At 38.1% G+C, this 17,738-nt stretch overlaps 1 protein-coding gene across 17 annotated transcripts in view; it reads left to right on the top strand.

The window, feature by feature from the left end:
- KIAA0825 (KIAA0825 ortholog) overlaps positions 1-17,738 on the top strand; it is a 419,203-nt gene that overhangs the window by 76,661 nt on the left and 324,804 nt on the right. For all 17 annotated transcript variants that reach the window (XR_012158966.1, XM_073344491.1, XM_073344493.1 and 14 more), the window contains one exon: positions 6,135-6,274. Coding sequence is in view for 16 of the 17 variants with exons in the window: in XM_073344491.1 (XP_073200592.1) it covers positions 6,144-6,274 (131 nt within the window). In the remaining variant the exon portion in view is untranslated. The remainder of the gene's footprint in view (positions 1-6,134; positions 6,275-17,738) is intronic.

Genomic DNA, 17,738 nt, shown 5'->3' with positions numbered 1-17,738 from the left:
AAAACTAAGCTGTCATGTTTACAAAATGACTTTTTTTTTCACATGAGGAATGTGTTGAACAATAAATGAGCTGTAGAATTCAATGGTGTCTGCATGTTTGGTAATCATGTAAGAAGAACTGAAGAATGTGCATACATTTTGCTTGATTGAAGAGCTACTTTATTAAGAATTTTGAATTATTTAAAAATTTGTATGCCAAGACACACTACAACATTGAAATATTGTGTATATCTAATATGCAAGAATTACTACATGGGTAACTGATCTATAAGAAGAGTTGAACAAACCAACTGGATTGGTTGAACACAAAAGGTAGGTTTGATTCATGTGGAGGTTGCACTAACTGATTCAGGTCCACACTCATATAAATTTTGGAAGAATCCTAGAAAGAAAATGCATTTGATTTCAGTCACCAAGTCTGATGATAAATCTCCATGACTAGGAAGAAAATACCTTTCCTCCAAATTGTCCTGGGTTCCATACAATCCAGACAAAAGATTGGTGAATGTTTGCCAAGCCATACTCTTGCCCGTGGTAAGTTTTTGGTTTTTTTTCCCATAAGACTGATTTGTCCTATTTATGACACCTTATATCCAGCCCCTGAAGAAACCTATGCAACCTTGGTTGGCAGTGAATTAAATTCTAGATGTAGACAGTTTACTTCTGTTTTATCACCCTGGAAAACCTTCAAGTCTCTTCTCTGATAGGAGTCAGTTCTTAATCACTATTAGTATCAGTCATCACTGATGTATCCAATGTGAATTTGGAGGGCTCACTTCTTAAATCTGACAGTTATCAGTCAAAGTGGAACATGTACAAAGCCAAAATGTTCAGCCAAAAATGTGGACCTTGAAAGTTCTTTTTGCTTTTAATCAAGGGATATGTAGTACCAATCAGTTAATAACTAAGGAGAATGTTAAAAAGTATCTACTAAAGATAAACATTGTAAAATCTGCAGGCCTGGAGAAATTAAACCCAAGAGTCCTGAAAGAGTTGACTGAGGATATCTCTGGCTCACAGATATTAACTTTTAATAAATCTTGAAATATACAAGAAATTCCAGAAGACTGGGAGAGTGCTAGTGTGTCTATATTCAAAAAGGGCAAGCACAATGACCTGGGTAGTTATAGGCCAATTAACCTAACATCAATTCCAGGCAAAATAATGGAAAATGTTGATACAGGATTCAATCAATACGTAATTTAAAGGATGGGAATATAAGTGATGAAAAATAGATGTTGTCAAGCAAACCTGATTTCAATTTTGATTAGATTACAAGTTTGGTTGATAAAGGTAACTGCATAGATGGAACGAGTCCCATATGAGGAGAGATTAAAGAGGCTAGGACTGTTTAGCTTGGAAAAGAAGAGACTAAGGGGAGATATGATAGAGGTATATAAAATCATGAGTGGTGTGGAGAAAGTGAATAAGGAAAAGTTGTTATTTACTTGTTCCCATAATATAAGAACTAGGGGCCACCAAATGAAATTAATGGGCAGCAGGTTTAAAACAAATTAAAGAAAGTTCTTCTTCACTCAGTGCACAGTCAACCTGTGGTACTCCTTGCCTGGAGAGGTTGTGAAGGCTAGGACTATAACAGGGTTTAAAAGAGAACTGGATAAATTCATGGAGATTAAATCCATAAATGGCTATTAGCCAGGATGGGTAAGGAATGGTGTCCTTTGCCTCTGTTTGTCAGAGGGTGGAGATGGATGGCAGGAGAGAGATCACTTGATCATTATCTGTTAGGTTCACTCCCTCTGGGGCACCTGGCATTGGCCACTGTCGGTAGACAGGATACTGGGCTGGATGAGCCTTTGGTCTGACCCAGTATGGCCATTCTTGTGTTCTTAACATGACTTACAGTCAGACACATAAGAAGCTCAATCTGTTTAGTTTATCAAAAAGATGGAGAGGTGACTTAATTGTTGAGTACCTTTACTGGAAGACAGTACTAGGTACTACAAGGCTCTTCAGCCTTGTGTAGAAAGGCACAACAAAAATGAATAGCTCGTAATTAAAGCCAGATGATTAGAGATAAGATATTAGTTTTTAAACAGTGAGAGTGATTAAACTCTGGAACAAACTATCAGAGGAATTGGTAGCTTCTGCATCTCATGTCATCTCAAATCAAGACTTAAGTGCCTTTCTGGAAGATATGCTTTAGTGAAACCCTAGTAATCAGACTAAGTATAGGAGTAACTGTATTAAATTCTATGGCTTGTGTTATACAGGAGGTCACAATAGATGATTTAATGGTCCCTTCTGGCCTTAAAATATCTGATGTACCAATGCTGACTTATACATGACAGCAGTGCTTTTTGTGAGCAAGCAGGGAATTTTTCACTCCCAACCACTTTGACCATATAGCCCTTTGTATTGCCATCTAACTCTTAGTGCTGTCCGCCACGTAGCTGGCAAAAAGAATGTACTTACAGACAATTTACATCTCAGATTACAGACCCAAAATGAGTGGACTCTGCTATGGTCTATTGATCTGTAGTTATCTATCAGCAAATTTCTCTGCAAAAAGCAATAAAGCAAAGTTACCCTCAGTTTTGTTCCAGAGCAGGGAAGGACAGTAACTTAGTAACAAAACTTGTTTCTTTTTGACTGGAATAGAAACTGCAGTGTGATTACTCCCTCACCCCAATGACTGTAGTGAAAGATACAACAGTGCCTAACAAAATTTATTCTGACTGTTCTGATGGCTTTGGCTTGATCCAGGAGCTTCCATAATATCTACTAATGTTGCCAGACTTTGACTCAGGAAGACATTGTCATTCTGGAATTGTTTCATCTTTGCTGCTTGAGTCATGGGACATTGGCAGTCCGACTCAGCTCGCTCTGAAGTACTGAATACTTTAATGCAGCCCAGGAAACCATTTATATTGAAATGTTACTGTGATGGGATTGACCAGCATGGAAGGGATTAAGGAGCTGCTTTGGGCAAGAGTGGCCCTGCCCCCCCGCACAAATACAAATCATGCCAGAACTGGAGGAAGCATTAAAAGGAGGGGACTCCACTCAGATGGGGCAACCCTGGGAAAGGAACAGTCTGTTTGAGCTACTTAATTCCCAGAGAGAGGTCTGACAGGCAACCAACTCTCCATCCTTTCAGAAAGGAGAACATGAATCCCCTGGGCTAAGAAGGGGAAAGAAACTGAGACTTATACTGGAGTCCTAGCAGACTCTGGGGTAACTGATGCTGCCAAAGCCCTCTGAAGTAAGAGAGGCCAATATCCTGACTGACGCTGCCTGTAGGTTTTCTTCCTTTTCCTTTATGCTTTTATTTAACTTCATTTGCTGACTGTGAACAGTTTTGTTTTTCAGCTGGGACACTGACGGGAAGAAACAGTAGGCCTCAGCCAGACGTTTTAGTGCTGGAGCTTCTTGACGGACACACTTGCACTGACAGCAGGGGTGGGGTCAGTTGGACTTGTGCTCCCCATATAGCTCCTGCAGGGGACATTCTGCCAAGTTCAGCTTCGTGGCAGTTATTTCTAGAAATGGAAAGTTTTCCCTATTGGTAGCAGATAACACGCCACTACATTCTGCCCCCATATGAACTATTTTGAACTACAGCTTTTCCTCTGACGCTTCACTGCACCATGTACCAATGGGCAGAGTTTTCAGTGATCTCACTATCTCAAGATTCCTTAAAAGAATGATAAATGTCCTCCCACTGTTCAGGAAGCTTGCCTTGATATGGGAACTCATCTTGGTGCTGCTATCAGCATTAATGGAGGCACAACTCAAGCTTTTGGGAGAGTGTTCTTTATTTCACCTCCCATTTAAAGACTGCATTTTTAATTGCGGTAACATCAGTAAGAAGAGTTTCTGAGTCATAAGTTTTAATACTGATCCTCACTTCATTGTATTCCACAGGTAAGATGTTGACCTATTCTGCATCTCAGGTTTTTTTTACCAAAAGTGGTATCTGAGTTCCAGCTAAATCTCAGAGTATTGTGAGATGTCAGAAGGGCTTTGAATTCTTATTTGGAGAGGATTATAGCACTTAGGAAGTCTCTTAGACTGTTTGCAGCTTTTGAGAATTAGTTTAAAAGAAATGGTATGTCTATATATACACTGTCTCTAAGGGTCCGTTGCATTCCATGGATAATCTTGGATATGAACATTCAGTGAGGAGTCACTTGTGGACTGCTTGTCTAGAAGATTTCAGCAGTGTTAGAGGATAGATTCACAAGGGTGCATATTGTGGTAGGGTACCTCCTTCACCTCGTTGGCCTCAGTGTTTCTTCCTTGGTTAGTTCGGGGTCTGGAGTAAATCAGACTGACTTCACTCTGGTTTTATTTTTCCTTATTTACATGCTGGTTCTCACGATAGGCCCAAGAAGTTCTCTTAAGCAAAAGTAAAAAAAAACAAACTTCCTGCTCAACACAATGGGATTGGGCTACTTGGGTCGAGAAACATTGTACCCTTGACAGACCATCAGCATTACCAGGCCTGATTCCTGCCCTGTATTGCACTCTGAAATGGAAGGGTTGTAGTAGTAGGAACCTTATCTTATTACTCTTGCATTTTTCTCTTTTTTCCAGTGCATCCACTTGGGGAAGGGGGGGGGCATGGTCTGTAATGAAGGTAAACCTCTGTCCAAGCAGGTAATACCAGAGGGTTCCTATGGCCCATTTTACTGCAAGGCATTCCTTTTCCAATACAGTGTACCTTTATTCTCTGGGAAGGAGTTTTCTGCTGAGGAACTAGATGGGGTATGCTTCCTCTCCTATCATTTGAGAAAGTACGCCCCCCAACCCTACCTTGGAGGCATCCATTTGTACTATGAACTTTTCAAAGTCTGAACCACTGACTATGGGATTCCTGAATGACCCTCAGCTCCAACGTCCTCTTAACTTCCTCACTGATCTCTTTTCTTTTAGTCTCTGGGATCTGAAATGGTTTAACCTTCACCTTTACGCTGGGATCTGTGATGACGTGGTGATGAGCTTCTATGATTCTGTCTGGCTTCTCTGGGAACACATCATGGTTCCAGTCATCATCATTTTGACTACCTCTATTAATTGTTAAGGGTCAATTCAGGAGATATTTTTATTTGTCCCCAAGGTTTATTGCCTTGGGGGGTTTATCTAGGGTGACCATATAAGCTCCACAGTCCTGCTAGGGCTTCAATAGATTGAGGTGGTAGATTTGCTTCTGGTGATCAGATTGTCAAATCGTATAGTCACCCTCCCCAACAGCTTTTTTTACTTTGTGTGGCCCCTGCCATTTGGCTAAGAGCTTGCTTTCTGCTGAAGGTACCAGCACCATTATCCAATCCCAAGGCTGGAATCTCTGGACCTTCGCTTGATGATTGTAATACGTCTGTTGGGCCTCTTGTGCTTTTTCCAGGTGTTCCTGCGCTATGCGAGTGACTTGGGCTATTCTGTCCCACATCTTCATCACATGTTCACTGACATTCATTCTCTGGTTAGGCTGTTCTTCCTAGCCCTGGTGGCAATGTCCAATATGGCACTGGAGTGGTGACCATACAGCAACTCAAATGGGGAAAAACCAGTGGATGGCTGGAGTACTTCCCTTATCACAAACAATAGGAAGGGTAGTAAGGTATCCCAGTTTTTCCCATCTCGCCTCACTACTTTCACTACTTTACTCACTACCTCACTACTTTTTAAGCAGGTGGAAGGGGCAGGGCCCATTCATTTACCTATACACACTAAAGTTCATAATTTTGCTCTTAGAATTTTCTGATGTCACTTTTTAGTTGTAACACCGAGTTCTGTCAAGCATAATAGTGACAAACTTCCTTCTGTATCATAAAGTTGTTTTATAGCGAGTAATTCTGTTACTATTAGGAAAATAGTAGCTGATTTTGTTTATGACTAAACTGTGGGTTACTAATAAACTACTCTATTTAATTTAGTTTTAAGATATACTGCAAGTTGCTCCTCTACAGTACTTCATGCAATAGCATGCAAAGATGTATATTTTCACTGGTTTAATGTTCCCATTATAAATATTTATACCTTGTTAATCTAAGCATAACTTCAGAAAACCAAATATCATATGAACCTTAGTATTTAAAATAAAAGCTACATTTTTTTTATTATTTAATCCCATTTTTTTACATTTGCTATTTCTTTTCCATTTATTTCAGGTGCTGGAAATGGAGTGGGGAGGTGAATATTCTCTTGATTCTTCCAACTTAGATTGTTTGTTAAACATTCTTCCTGGGGACCTGGAGTTTCAACAGATCCTCAGTGACATTGATGAGAAAATAAAGAAAAATTCTGCTAGGTAACATGTTTTAAATGTTTCCTTTTTTGTCCAATGTATCAGTAAGCCATTTACATTTCTAAAAGATTTGTTTCCTTTCCTCTTTTTGTAATGCTAACATAAAATATTTAAAGTTTATTTCACTACCAGTTTTGCCTTAATTCAGCCAACACCTGTGGTTTGGGGTTTTTTTGCCCCGGGGGAGGGGGGAGGAGGTTTCATGCCTTAGAAGATATTAGCTACCTTTTTATTTGTTTCTCTCTGCATAGCTAATATTAATAGCTTGAATCGTCACAGACTTTGAAAACAGTGAATTTGCTTTGATACAGAAATGGAGAGAACATATGTTTTCAGTGTTCTCAAACCTCAGACATGGTGCTGAGGTTGAGGGTGAGGTTTGCTTTTATTTTATTAATTGCAGTTTTAATCGTACTGCTAAACAATAGAATACCAGTAGAAATTTATTAAATATTTTGGATGTTTTTCTACGTTTTCTTATATATTGTATTCTGTGTTAAATATTTGCACTTTAAAAATGATAAACAAAAGAAATAGTATTTTTCAGTTCACCTCATACAAGTACTGTAGTGCAAACTCTGTGTCCTGAAAGTGCAATTTACAAATGTAGATTTTTCTTGTTACATAACTGCACTCAAAAACAAAACAATGTAAAACTTCAGAGCCTACAAGTCCACGGAGTCCTACTTCTTGTTCGTCCAACCACTAAAACAAACAAGTTTATTTAAGTTTACAGGAGATAATGCTGCCCTCTTCTTATTTACAATGTCCCCAGAAAGTGTGAACAGGCATTTCCATGACACTTTTGTAACTGGCATTGCAAGGTATTTACGTGCCAGATATGCTAAACATTTGTATGCCCCTTCATGCTTCGTCCACCGTTCCAGAGGACATGTTTCCATACTGATTACACTCGTAAAAAAAATAATGTATTAATTAAATTTGTGACTGAACTCCTTGAGGGAGAACTGTATGTCCCCTGCTCTGTTTTACCCACATTCTGTCATACATTTCATGTTATAGCAGTCTTGGATGATGACCCAGCATGTTGTTCATTTTAAGAATACTTTCACTGCAGTTTTCAGAAAATGCAAAGAAGGTACCAATATGAGATTTCTAAAAATAGCTACAGCACTCGACCCAAGGTTTAAAAATCTTTAGTGCCTTCCAAAGTCTGAGAGGGCTGAGGTGTGGAGAATGCTTTCAGAAGTCTTAAAAGAGCAACAGTCCAATGCGGAAACTACAGAACCTGAACCACCAAAAAAGAAAATCAACCTTCTGCTGGTGGCATCTGACTCAGAGAATGAAAATGAACATGCATTGGTCCACACTGCTTTGGATAGTTATCGAGCAGAACTCATCATCAGCATGGACCCATGTCCCCTGGAATGGTGATTGAAGCATGAAGGGACATATGAATCTTCAGTGCTTCTTGCACGTAAGTATTTTGCGATGCTAGCTACAACAGTGCCATGAGAATGCCTGTTCTCACTTTCCGGCGACATTGTAAACAAGAAACGGGCAGCATTATCTCCTGCAAATGTAAATACACTTGTTTGTGTGAGCAATTGGCTGAACAAAAAGTAGGACTGAGTGGACTTGCAGACTCTAAAATTTTACATTGTTTTATATTTGAATGCAGGGTTTTTTTTACATAATTCTACATTTTTAAGTTCAACTTTCATGATAAAGAGATTGCACTACAGTACTTGTATTAGGTGAATTGAAAAATACTATTTCTTTTGTTTTTTTACAGTGCAAATACTTGTAATCAAAAATAAATATAAAGTGAGCACCGTACACTTTGTATTCTGTATTGTAATTGAAATCAATGTATTTGAAAATGTAGAAAACATCCAAAAATATTTAAATAAATGGTATTCTATTATAGTTTAACAGTGCTATTAATCGCTGTTAGTTTTTTTAATTGCGCAATTAATCCATATAAATAAGCCATTCTTTTGCTTATTCTAAAGCCCATTTTCTTATTGGAATAATAGCAGAGGACTTTCTAACTTGCATATGTTTTGGAGTACACTTTAAAGCATTACTTGTGGTAAAATATTTCATTATGAAGAATGGGTAAATCTGTTATATTCTCTTACTCAGAAAAGATACACAAAATTCAGCTGTGTGAAATCTCTGAATAATTATTCAGAGGGATTAATCTTTGCTCTGCCTTGGACTTTCCTGTGGGCAGGTCACTTAATAGTTCTGTATCTCAGTTTCCATTTCTGTAAAATAAGAATATCTTCCTCATAGATGTTGTGTGGCTAAATACATTAATATTTGTAAAATACATGGAGATCCTTGAATGAAAGATGCTGAGTGCGGAAAGTATACTGGTCACTGTTTAAAAAGATAATATTTGCCCACTAATACGACAGTAATTTCTTGTTTTGAGGAAGAAACTGGAATTTTAGATACCACTCTGGGTAAATACTGGCTTTTTAACAGTAATGATTGTGTTGTTATTCCATAAACATCTGAAGTATGCAGCCAAAGCATTTCTGAGACTTCAGAGGCTATCTTTGATGAAGTGTGATTTAGGATTGTATAGCTTAATGAGGAGGCCCTCCTGGGTAGGAGGACTTTGTCCACTGCTCACAAAACTATCCACCTTATTCAGGAAGCAGTCCTCTATAATATGCACCCACAGAAGCTATACTTTACAGTTCTTTCTTTTTTGCTTAAGTTAATCTAGCTGAAAACTGAATTTTTATGACATCAGTGTATTGCTGTTTTTAACAAAAGGTAATACATTTCTTACAGGTTTATTAAAAATTTATTTAATCTTTACAAAAGTCAATGATAGTGATAATCCTACAATAGGGATAATAATGAAAATCTAGCAACTATAGAATTGCAGTCCCCTTCATAGTCCTATTCCCCAATCTGTTGACATCAGTGGAAATGTGGGGCATACTCAGAAAAGTCCAGTTGATGTCCTTACAGTGTCAGAAGTATCTGAAGTTTTAAGTTGCTCTGCATGAAATGTTACACATCCAGGAAGGCCACCATCAGCATTTTGGCAGGTGTGTATGACAATCTTTTGTTACCTCTTCTGCCTAAAAGGTGTGTAGTTTGTGAGGGGTTGGGCCATTTTTTGACGGCAGAAGTAAATCCCAGCTGTTTGTTGCTTTCACTATCACTTTATATCCATTCCCATATCAATTTACATTCTCAAGTCTCTTTCTCCCTCCCCCCCATTCCTCCCTTCCCCCCGAATAGTTGAGATTGTCTTTAGCAATTCTAGTTCCACAAATTAGAAGGACCTGCAGCTATGAACTTTGGATGGCCCAAAGAAGAGAGGCAAGGATTTTGTCTTCTGGATTGATAGCAGAGTGTGGTATGATAGCAGTACAAGCCACTGATGCTCTTGCTGTAGAATTCTGAATTTCTACAGTCTTGTTTTTCAACAATAGCAGCTCAATCAAGAAGACCCTGAGCTTTACCAGATGTTATTTTGCATCTGTAAAATGTCGATTTCAGGAATGGAGAGGCGCTTAACAAAAGATGAACAACATCTGAGGTGACTTTTTAATTAAAAAGAGTATTGTATTGCTAATATATTATAGGAAATGAAATCATTTTTCAGTTACCATTGATCTTTGCAAGTAGTATGATAAGGAAGCTACTCTGTGCGGTATGTTGATGCAATTGGACCTATTGGTCTATTTTTCATCGGATAGATTTATGTTTTTATTATACTAAAGAGAATAAAAATAATAGTATACAGCATGTATATATAAAAAAATTAAACAGTATATGAAAATTATGATCCAGAAGTGTGTAATCACTTGTACACTGATTCATGGCCTTCCAACAGACCAACTTTTACAAAATTGTATGACATGACAAATAAGTTATGTTCCGCTCACCAACAGCAGTTGAATTACCTCCAGTATTTTTGTACTGTAATTGTTCTATTTTTCTCCTTGTGATATAAACAGGGGAAAAAAAGGAACATCTGTGCAATATGTTTTTTTCCCTAAGTTTTAAGAGAAAAGATGGTTAACACGTATGTAAGAGAACTTTCATTACACTTGAATTTTAACTTTATTTTTATAGCAGTTTATGAAGGCAGCCAATTTGACCAGTTTCAGTGCTGGCCAGGTTTGTGTGCCAAACTAAGCCTTGGGTTATTCTAAGGTGAAGTCATGTTTCACTTTTTCATTGTAGGCTGCCATTTCTCTCTCTTCATCTCCTTTCTCCCTACACACATTTGAACTTTATTATAAATGGGTAACTATTTTAATTGTCTAATATGGAGGTTTCAGAATTCTTAATACAGCTGATGTACAAATACTCTACAGGAATTAAAAGTTCAGCTGACATTGTATGATTAGCTTTTTTGTTGTTGTAATTAGTGGAACACCAGGAAATAACTGTATAGGGCTTGAAATCATGCTTATGATGCAGCTCTTCTCAAAAGTGACTGTGTAAATATGGCAAAATTAAATGCTTAGCAGATCTTTGTGTATTCAGTCAAGTCTGCTTACTTTAAGTGGATACATTTTTAAACTGCTTTTTACTCCTGATAGCTTTGCAGAGCTAGCACAACTCTATAAGAGTGAGGTAGATTTCGTTCCTTCTTCTGCATACACAACAGAATTATTTACTAAGATTCAGTTACATCTCTGCAACCTCATTGAAGACTATGGTTTTGGACAAGTGTCACTAAGGGCCCAATTTGGTCTGCAGAACTTATGCACAAAGGAGAAGGATTGACTCTCAGATTCCAGGTTGCGTTTGCTGTGGTGACAGTTTTAAAAAAAATATTTCACATGTAAACTGAACACAGTTGATGTGGAAATGGCAAACATGGATCCCTGCAACTCCATTTGTAGAGTCTCTTTTCAGAGAAGAACTTGACATAAAGCGTGGTTTAAGTTAAGTTTAAGTTCAGTGGTGACTGAACTGGGTATTCATTCATTTCAGTTAGCCTTTTACTGCTGACCTCCATCCGAGATTTTAACATGTTAATAATGATAAAACAAACAAGATTTGAAAGTAAGAATAGGCATCTTGCATTATCTTTCTCTGTTGTAAGTCCTGTTTACCTGTGTTTCTTTGCCCCACCTTACTGTGTTATGTTTAATTTAATTTTTTCAGCTCCTCAGGACAGATATCTGTTACTGTTTTCTAAAAATCACCAGACATACTTATAACTGCATAACTAACAAGGCTTGGTTGACCAGAGTGGACTGCATTAAAACTGGATTTAAAAAGAATGCATATGATGGCAAATCAACTCTGCTTAAAAAATCCCAAACCAATAGGGTAAGCTAGTTATGCCCCTTTTGTTGGGAGTGGAAGGAATATATACATCTAGGTGGCTATAAACATATACCCAAAAAAAACCAGTTAACAAAACATCAGAAGTATAACAAAAATGAAAAGTTATTCACCTGTGTGAAAGCTCAGGGTTTTATCCTAGATCTATAGCTATGGGTTCAGAGCCTAGCCTTCTTCCAGGAGTCTCCTCCTATTCCAGGATCAATTTTATGGCAAATCCATTAGCCACCAATTTAAGCGTAAGCTTTTAACCATTTGTTTTCTGGGAAGAAAGTGGTGGACCCAGTTACACATTGTAGTCAAAGCACGCTCTGAAGTTTCTACATAATACTGTAGTTGAGAGAATGTTTTTTAACTACATATGTCAAGCAATTAAAAAAATTAATCATGATTAATTGAACTGTTAAACAATAATAGAATACCATTTATTTGTATATTTTTGGATGTTTTCTACATTTTCAAATATATTTATTTCAGTTATAACACAGAATACAAAGTGTACAGTGCTTACTTTATATTTATTTTTATTACAAATATTTGCACTGTAAAAAACAAAAGAAATAGTATTTTTCAATTCATCTAATAGAAGTACTGTAATGCAATCTCTTTGTCATGAAAATTGAACTTACAAATGTAGAATTATGTACCAAAAAATTACATTAAAAATAAAGCAATGTAAAACTAGAGCCTACAAGTCCACTCAGTCCTATTTCTTGTTCAGCCAATCGCTCAGACAAACAAGTTAGTTTACATTTGCAGGAGATAATGCTGCCAGCTTCTTGTTCACAATGTCAGCGAAAAGTGAGAAAAGGCATTCACATGGTACTTTGTAGCCAGCATCACAAGATATTTACATGCCTATTCTCACTTTCTGGTGATATTGTAAGTAAGAAGTGGGCAGCATTATCTCCTGTAAATATAAACAAACTTATTTGTCTTAGCAATTGATTGAATGAGAAGTAGGACTGAGTGGACTTGTAGACTCTAAAGTTTTGCATTGTTTTGTTTTAGAGTGCAGTTATGTAACAAAAAAATCCTAAATTTGTAAGTTGCACTTTCACAGTAAAGAGATTGCACTACAGTACTTATATGAGGTGAACTGAAAAATACTGTTTTTGTTGATCATTTTTACAGTGCAAATATTTGTAATAAAAATAATAATATAAAGTAAGTGGTGTACACTTTGTATTCTGAATTGTAGTTGAAATCAATATATTTGAAAATGTAGAGAAACATTTAATAAATTTCAATTGGTATTCTATTGCTTAACACTGTGATTAATCGTGCTTAATTTTTTTAATCGTGATTAATTTTTTTGAGTTAATAGTGTGTGTTAACTGCGATTAATTGACAGCCCTATTTTTAATTTGTTTGTAATATCCTTTTGCCTGGTCCACACAGGCTGGACTAACTATGTTAGAACACAGTGTGGACACAAATAAGTTTAAACTGTACTTAAGCAAACTTATTAAACTTCTTGAAAACCTTGTGAAGGTGCTTAGGGACATGCCATCTTAACATACCCACGTGTAAAGTAACAATAAAAACAAAATTTCCTCCTACACAGACTTAATGTAGCCCCTCTTCTTCAAGTCCCTATTGTATTCTACAATGGGTTCATGCATGTGCACCATGCTCCCAGAGCCAGAGAATTTGAAAGTAGCTTTCGTTAGTCCGCACATGTGCTTTGGCTCACTTCGTGCCTCTGACTGAGGGGGTAAAGGGTAAGGCAGACAGACCATCTCTCTAGTTCCTTCTCACCACCACATGTTCCGAGTCAGAACCTCCGGTAGCTTCAGCTTCTTCCTACAAGATAAGATTTAGCTTTAGCTTTGTAAATAGTTTTAACAGCGTGTACAGTTTTTAGTGTTTTGTAGATCTCTTAGTGTTAAACTTAGTCTCCTTTTGGGGGGAATCCCCCACCCACTTGTATGGGTACTGGATTATGCCCAGAACTCCTGGCTTCAAACTTTGCACTTCTTGCCTACGATCTTTCTTGGTCAGTGATGACTACCAGTGCTGCCTGTACTGCCTTGGGGAAGCCCACATTGCAGCGAGGTGCAGTATCTGCCAATCATTCCCCAGCCATACCTGAGAAAGGTGGGGACTTCATCTCCAGAAATACCCCATGAAGAAGACCATGAGGCCTCAATCGGATCCAGGCTGGAAAACTGCCCTATATATCAGCCTGATTCAGCAAGGAGTGTGCCTACTGCTGCAAAGTCCAACTCTGGTGTGGGATAGTCTGCTTCTACAGACCACCCTCCCCCGGTGGAAGGGTATCTTGTCAGAAGTTCAGAAAGCACTCTCATAAGCATGAGACTACTATTGAGTCATTGACACATTTCCTCAATGTGAGGACTTAGTATGTCCTAAGTCCCAGAGGCACAACAAGAAAGCCCAAAAGTATTGGGCTACATTGGTACCAGACCACAATCCATTGATACCATCAACCTTAGCACCTCCCAAACCCCAGGATCCGCCAGCACCAATGATGACCGATCATTGCTAACTTTGCCTATCCACAGCACTGTCTTCCTTGGCAGTTACACAATCTCCTCTGGCTTCTGCAGACTCTTACACCTGGGAGCACTGAATCCATTGCCACTCCACTGGACATTTTCACTGTCCTGTATCCAGAATCCCCTACTGCATTGGGTCCCTAATCACTCAGGTCCCATGAGTTCTATGAAAATCCGGCAAGACAGGCCATAAGTTATCCTGATCGCCCTCTACTTGCCCAAATAGTTTTGGTTTCTCAACCTCCTACGGATGTCATACCAAGTACCAATCATCCTCCCAATGTTTTCCAAGATCCTGACCCAGTGGAATGGCAAGATCAAGCACCTTGACCCATGTACACTTCACCTCAGGATTGGTATTTGGATGGGCATCATCCTTAGAATATTCATGTTCCACAGCTGTGCAAGATATCCTTTCTAATAGCTAGAAGGATTCTATTAGAAGATGTTACCAAGCTAAATGGAGGTACTTTTCTTCTTGGTCAAGTCAAAGGCACATCCTCTAGTCCTGATGCACTGAATGAGTGGGAAAGGCAGTAATATTTTGATATTGGTAACTTGGTCTGAAGAGAGAATTCATCTCTAAAAATAGTGCATAGATTTTCTGTTATATAGGTGGTCATTTACTGTACTGTCAGCATTTATTCCTGTAGTATACTTTTTGTGATGTTTGTGCTTTTGAAAGATACTAGAATGATAGTACTAACATCCTCTATTTAACAAAAAATGGGAGTATCCCTTACCTGCCAGCCTTCATTAATGTGCTTGTAGTTCATAAGCAAGGATCATCACTGAGCTGAAAGGATAGTAGAGTTTTATTCCCATTCAGTCTTTATTCCGTCTGCAAAGAAAGACGTTCTTTGGGATGTGGGCACTGATTTCTTATGAACTTGCGTAAGACCACCAACTCATTCACAGTGGCCACCAAACAGTCAACGGCTAGCAAATAGCCAGGTCAGTCCCAGGATATTAGAGAGGCAAAATGGAGGAGATAATATTTTTTATTGGTTCAACTTCTTTTGGTGACAGAAACAAGCTTTTGAGCCCACACAGAGGTCTTCTTCAGGTCTACGAAGGGTACTCCCAGTCTCACAGCAAAATGCAAGGTAGAACAGATTCACCCACTTTGTCTCTCTCTGTAACATCTAGCAATGATTTTTAGCTATTATTCACCTGGGTTATATCCAGATCAGTAATTTCAAAGGGAAAGACTCCATTTTCTACCAATCCTCTGAGAATCTAATCCTTTATTTGGAGCATAAGATTTTCCTCCTACTTTTTAGTTACCGTAAGAATGAAGGAGAGCATGTTGGAGCTACATTCTAAACAAGTTAGTGATAAGACTATTATTGGAATACTGTGTGCGGTTCTAGCATGCATACTTTAAAAGGGATGTTGAAAAATTGGATAGTTCCAGAAAAATGCCACAAGATTAGTATAAGGTTTGGAAACTCTGCTGCACAGTGGGATATTTAAGAAGCTGAGTCAATCCATTTAGTTTAGCAAAGAGAATGATACATGTGTGACCCTAAGAGCACCCCAGTGCTAGTTGATGCACTCTTGACATGCTATATATCTAAAAGATGGCAAGTAATATATCACTGGTAAACTAATAACTCACTGATCATTAATATTATGTGATGTGTGTACAATAAATTCACAAAGGACTTTATAGGTATGTGCTGGAAATACGTTTTTAAAATGTATTTGGCAGGCAATCCCTATGCCACACCTGTTCCAGCCAAAGGAATGTCTCCTATGTAAATTAAGCAAGGTGTGACTAAAGAAAAGAAAAGTACATATACATACAAGATAAACAAAGCCATTAAGAGAGTAAGTGAGGCAAGACAGCCACTTAATCTCAGTTGGGAATGGGGGACTGTACACCCAGGAAGCCGCCTTGTTTCTCAAAGCAAGGCCAATGAACTTTGGGAAGATATAAGGAGAGAAAAAAAGCCATTTTGGCATCCTTCATCTGAGGAGAAAAAGGAACTGAGCACTTTGAGATCTGTGAAGGGTCCTGGCCAAAGTGTCTGGTCAGCCATGCTGGAAAAGAGACTTGGTGAGAATCCTTTCTTTATACCTTGCATTTGGTATCACTTAAACCTCTGACTTTTAGTTTAATAAACTTATTTTACTTTTACCTAAACCAGTTTAGTGTGTTGATTTAAAATGAGTGTCAAGGTAGTAAGCTACGGGATACTGTTTTTTTAAAAGGGGCAGTGAACTTAACTTCTGAAAGTGTTCTGCAAGAGGAATGTAAACTACAGAGGTTTGGAGGAAATTCAGAGCTGGGAAGGGTCACCCTGAAAAAAGTAACTGGGTGGTGGAAGTCAGAGGGTGACTTGCATGCTTGTATACTGACTGCTGGAGTTGCTGCTATAGCATTTAAGGCACCCAGAGTTGCAGGTACAACCCCTTATTGGTCTGACCCCGAAAGCCTCACAATGAGGTAGCTTGATCATGGTCTTTAGAATATCCTCTGCTTTCATGAATCTTCTCTCCATTTAGGAATTTAGTTTAACAAAGGCACATCAAGATCCAGTAACTGAAAGGTGAAGTTAGACCAATTCAAACTGGAAATGAGGTTCATGCTTTTAGCAGTACGGGCAATTAATAATTGGAACAGTTTGCCTAGGGATTCTGATGTGATGGATTCTCAGTCACTTTAAATCAAGATTGCCTTTCTAAAATATGTGCTGTAGTTCATCCAGAAGTTGTTGCCTTGAAAAAGGAATTACTTGGTGAAATTCTCTGTCCTGTATTATGTAGGAGATCAGATAAGATGATCATAGAGGTCCTTTCGGGTCTTAAATCTGAGTTATCATTGTTAAAAAATAGAGGTAACTAATCTGAACACTCAAATAAGCAGGCCTGGTTTAGAATTGATGATATCTAGGGATGTATTCTATAAGTGGTTGAGGTGGAGATGTGGACTGGGTTGCAAAGTCTTTAATTCAAAGACCCTGCTTCTACTTTGCTTCTAAAGTTAGAAGTTTACTGATGATGCTCAAAAAAAAAAAAAAAAGATTCTGGAATAGTGGCTGTGCTGAAGCTGCCAGTTTTTTATAACAAGAGTAACACTTTCAAATTCAAATTTGGAAGAATTCCTAGTTTTAGAAATAAAATCAAGACATCCAATTTTTTTTTTACTTTTTTATTGTGGCTTTTCTTTTGACTAAAATTTGGATAAATAAAAATACCAGTAAGATTATAGAACAATAAAATAAGTACCTGATGTTTGCAGATCTGTTGAGTTAATATAACTCCAAACTCAGTATTAATGGAAGCTATACTTTCCAATATACAGATAATAAATCTCAGACCTTCCCTCTGAGGGGAGGTCATCACTGTTAAATGTCCATAATATTCCAAAGGAAAAGGTGTTTTGCTTTTATAGGGAGCGGGGAGCAAAAGAAAACATATCAATCATTCTCCACAGAGTAAGCTGTTAATTAAATAGACTAGGGCCTGGTCTACACTGGGGGGCTGGGGATCGATCTAAGATACGCAAATTCAGCTACGAGAATAGCATAGCTGAAGTCAATGAATCTTAGATCAACTTAGAATCACTTACTTTGCGTCCTCGTGGAGTGGGATCGACAACCGCCGCTTCCCCGTCAACTCCGCGTCCGCCTCTCACCCTG

Source organism: Lepidochelys kempii, chromosome 5 (genome assembly GCF_965140265.1).
Source record: "Lepidochelys kempii isolate rLepKem1 chromosome 5, rLepKem1.hap2, whole genome shotgun sequence".
NCBI lineage: Eukaryota > Metazoa > Chordata > Testudines > Cheloniidae > Lepidochelys > Lepidochelys kempii.
Note: the sequence above shows the minus strand (reverse complement) of the source record. Positions and strands in the feature narration are given on the sequence as shown.